Raw genomic sequence first — 4088 nt, 5'->3', positions numbered from 1 at the left:
TAGCTCTCTCCTATCTCAAAAATGCCATCAGATGCATTCCTAAATGACCCACAATGGCTTTTAATAAAAATAGGGTCGGGTTATAAAATACACAAAATGAACCCTCTAAACCAAATTTGTGGTCGCAAAATGCACTATAGAGCAGGTCTGAGGTTTGCGGAAGGTACCACGAAATCTTCCTCAAAATCTAGGTTGCCCTGGCCCATATTACGGTAGATTTGTGGTCCGCATATCAGTTCTGTAGCTACCAAATAGAACGAGAAACCTCACTCAAGAAAATCCTCATACTGGTTCTTCTGGAAGTGCGGCCCATGAAATAGTTTCGCGGACGCATAATTGGCTGACGAATAGCCCTCAAAATTAAGCTTCACATGGTCCACTCTATGACGGTTCTGCAGTCGCATAATGGGCCGCAAAAATAACTAGTATGGTTGGACTCGTACTCGAATGGGTTATCTGAATTACATCTTTGTTAATTCGGATTATCATCTTGTGGTTGTTTCTTTAATTCTAATTTTAACTCGTGAATTGTTGTAGCTACCAATTCACCCTACTATCTGTTATACTTGGGAAAATCGTGTTTAGATTAGAGTAGAATTAAAGAGAGCTTGTGTCTGAACTCGTGGCTCGGGGAACAATTTTGCGGTTAGGATAGGAATATACCTAGCAGTCTTGCTTAGTTAAATGTCTTATTATATTCGTTCATGATAGACTCAATACCATAGGAATATAGGATTGACATATTATGGATAGGCGAGTAGTATTGTGGGAACATGTTGTTCATATAAATGATCTAGTAAATTAGCAACCATAGATAATTTGAATTAACAAGTGTGATTATTGAACTTAGTAGGATTGATAAATCGACCACAACCCTGGAATCTTCATCTCCTCTGAGTGAAATCCCACAACAAACTTCTGTGTTCTTGTTAATTTTTATTATCTTGGACAGTAAATTGATCTTAGTTTGCTTAGTTAATAGTTACTCTAAGTCTTTGTGGGTTTGATATCCGACTTTCGAGTCACTTTATTACTTGACGGCCATGTATAATTGCGTGTACTTAGGGAACCAACAAGTTTTTGGTGTCGTTGCCGGGGACAAAGAAATTAGCTACTTGTCTGAGTTAAGCTTTTGCTCGTTATTTGTTCAAGTTTTAATTTTTAGTTTTCTTTATTTGTGTTAACACATGCTCTTCTCTTGAATGCGGAGGAGTAGAAGCGCGAACAACCTCCTTCCTCTTGATCCGAAAATAGAACGAACACTTTGCAGGTTAAGAAGGGAAGTCGAAGCTAGAACTAGAACAGAAGGAGAATTGGACATCGTAGTTCAACCTCAACCACTAGAGATGGAAGGTAATGAAGAGAGATCAGTTATAGAGGTCACGAGGCCTAATTTTGCTAATATGACTAAGGCTATTGTGAAGCACGATATCAAGGGTCACTTTGAGCTCAAACAGTACATGGTATAGTTGATTCAGTCCACGGGGCAGTATGTGGGTCTATCTCATGAAGATCCACAGCGGCACATTCAGAACTTTCTGGAAATTACGGATACTTATAATTATCTGAACGTTTCCAAGGACTATGTCAGACTAGCATTGTTTCCCTTTTCACTATTGGGGGAAGCCAAAGAATGGTAGAAGAAGGACCCCGTAAACTCGATCCACACTTGGGATGATCTAGCATAAAAATTCTTAATCAAGTTTGTTCCTACTAAGAAGACAAAGTCGATGAGGAGCCAGATTCTTTGGTTTCAACAATGAGATGGCGAGACTCTTCGTCAAGCTTGGGAAAGACACAAGAAGCTATTCAGAGACTGCCCATATCATTGTTAGACTGATGAGGTATTGGGTCACACTTTTGTTGATGGGTTGGATGAGACATCAAAGATGAATCTTGACTCAGCTTGTGGGGGTAGTTGCATGGAAAGGCCGTATAGTGAAATCCAGATCTTGGTAAACAATTTCACTAGTAAGTATAATAATTGGCAAGGAGATGGGGGGAACCACGAAGAGCACTTAAACATAAGGCAGAAGGTGTAATTGAGCTTGATGATTTCTCAGCCATGAGGGTAGATATAGCGAAATTAGCAAATCGGATGAATAAAATGATAATGCACCAAGCGCATTAGATGAAACATGTGCAACAGATGTCTACTTTTTCCGAATTATGTGGTGAAGGTCACACGAGTGACATATGTCCCACGAATCCTGTATCCATCTATTATGTGGGGCAACAAAATAGAGGTCAAATGAACCAAAATGCACAATATGGGAACACTTATAATCCGAACTAGAGGAATCACATGAACTTCTCATGGGGTGGAAATCAGGCTACTAAAAATCAATACAGTACCCAAAGAAACTACAATCATCCCCAAAAGCCACCACAACAGGTAAAAGAAAGAACCAATGATATGTTGAGAAAGCTGTTAATTGACAACCAGCTGAGGACTGATTTTCAAAATTTAGAGAGGCGGGTTGGGCAGTTGGCTACACAACAAAGAACCCGACCTACTGGAGCACTCCCTAGTGATACTGAGAGGAATCCCATTGAATAAGTGCCAGCAATCAATCTAAGAAGTTGGAGAGCATTGGAGGAGGTGCCACCTAAAACTTATGTGCCTAAAGAGGTTTTTGAAAGATTAATACCTCAACCTAAGGCAGAACTAAAAAGAAAGATAATGAACATGGGCAAGAGAGAGAGGTAAGTCCACCACCTCCTTTTCCTCAAAGGTTGCAGAAAACAAAAGTTGATTCCAAGTACAAAATGTTTTTAGATATCTTGAGCCAGGTGCGTGTGAATCTTCCTTTTGTGGAAGTATTGCAAGAAGTACCCAAATATGCAAAGTATCTTAGAGATATTGTGACTAACAAGAGAAGACATGTCGAGTTTGAAAGAGTTGCACTTACTGAGGACTGTAGTGCTAGATTACAGAGTAAGCTCCCGCCTAAGTTGAAAGATCCTGGTTATTTTACAATTCCATTGGCCATTGGGAAACACGAGGTTGGTAGAGCCTTGTGCGATTTGGGAGCGAGCATTAATTTGATGCCACTATTAGTGTTCAAGCAGCTCGACTTGGGAGCACCCAGGCCCACAATTATAACTCTACAGCTAGCGGATAGGTCGTTGGCAGTGCCAAAAGGGATTATTGAAGATGTGCTAGTACGTGTGGGGAGGTTCATCTTTCCCACAGACTTCATTATACTTGAATACATGGCAAATAAAGAAGTGCATATTATTTTTGGGCGACCATTCCTAGCTACTGGTGGAGCAATTATAGATGTGAGGGAAGGAAAGTTGAAGATGAGAGTACATGATGAGGAAGTCACTTTTAATGTGTACAAGGTGCTTAAACTTCCCAAGCATATGAGGATTTGTGTATGATCTCGGTTGTAGAATCGAAGTTGATAGAGAAAGGTCTTTATGTGGAGCCTAGTGGCGTGGAAAAGAAAATGGAGTTAGAAAACTTGTGTTGCGAGATGAATGCGTAAATGTAACAGAGAAAAGGGTCATAAAGGAAATAGGAGATCCTCCTAGAGCGCACAAGAAGGCAAAACTCCATAGAAAGAGGAGGAGATAAAACCGTCCAGCTTGAGCAAGTGGTTCAAGTCGTGCCGCGACTATAAATCAGGCACCTGTTGGGAGGCAGCCCAACTTTACTACTTTTTTAATTTATTTTCGTTTATTTTATTCTTCTAGTATTATGTAGTATTTATTTTTGTAGTATTATGAGCGTAAGAAGAAAGGCGATAAGATGTGCAAAAGCAAGTTAGATGGTTGGGACTAAGTGTGGGGTGCTCCCACAATGGACCATGCATGGGAGAAGTCTTAGTATCCCGTGAGCTGATATTGCTTCGGCCATTGTCCTTTCAGGGAATTTCTTGTCCACCCTCGTTATTTTTTCTTTATTAGTGCATTGGGACACTATACTCTTTTAAGTATGGGGTGGGGGAATGTCAGATTATAGCAGTATAGTTGTATTAACATTTAACTTCTTATTTTTAATTTTTAGCTTCTTATTTTCATTTGCTATTTAGTAGAATTGGTAGTGTAATATTTGAGTACTAGTTTTAGTAGCTTTTATC

General features: G+C 39.8%; 1 protein-coding gene across 1 annotated transcript; it reads left to right on the top strand.

Annotated features, from left to right (window-relative positions):
* The first annotated feature begins 2769 nt into the window (after nucleotides 1–2769).
* LOC107820592 (uncharacterized) lies at nucleotides 2770–3387 on the top strand. Its single transcript, XM_016646906.2, has one exon. The coding sequence runs from the start codon at nucleotides 2770–2772 to the stop codon at nucleotides 3385–3387; it is 618 nt and encodes a 205-aa protein (XP_016502392.2).
* The last annotated feature ends 701 nt before the right edge of the window (nucleotides 3388–4088 follow it).

The sequence above is a fragment of the Nicotiana tabacum genome, chromosome 21, assembly GCF_000715075.1.
Source record: "Nicotiana tabacum cultivar K326 chromosome 21, ASM71507v2, whole genome shotgun sequence".
Classification (NCBI taxonomy): Eukaryota; Viridiplantae; Streptophyta; class Magnoliopsida; order Solanales; family Solanaceae; genus Nicotiana; species Nicotiana tabacum.
The sequence above is the reverse complement of the archived record's forward strand: the minus strand, read 5'-3'. Positions and strand labels throughout refer to the sequence as shown.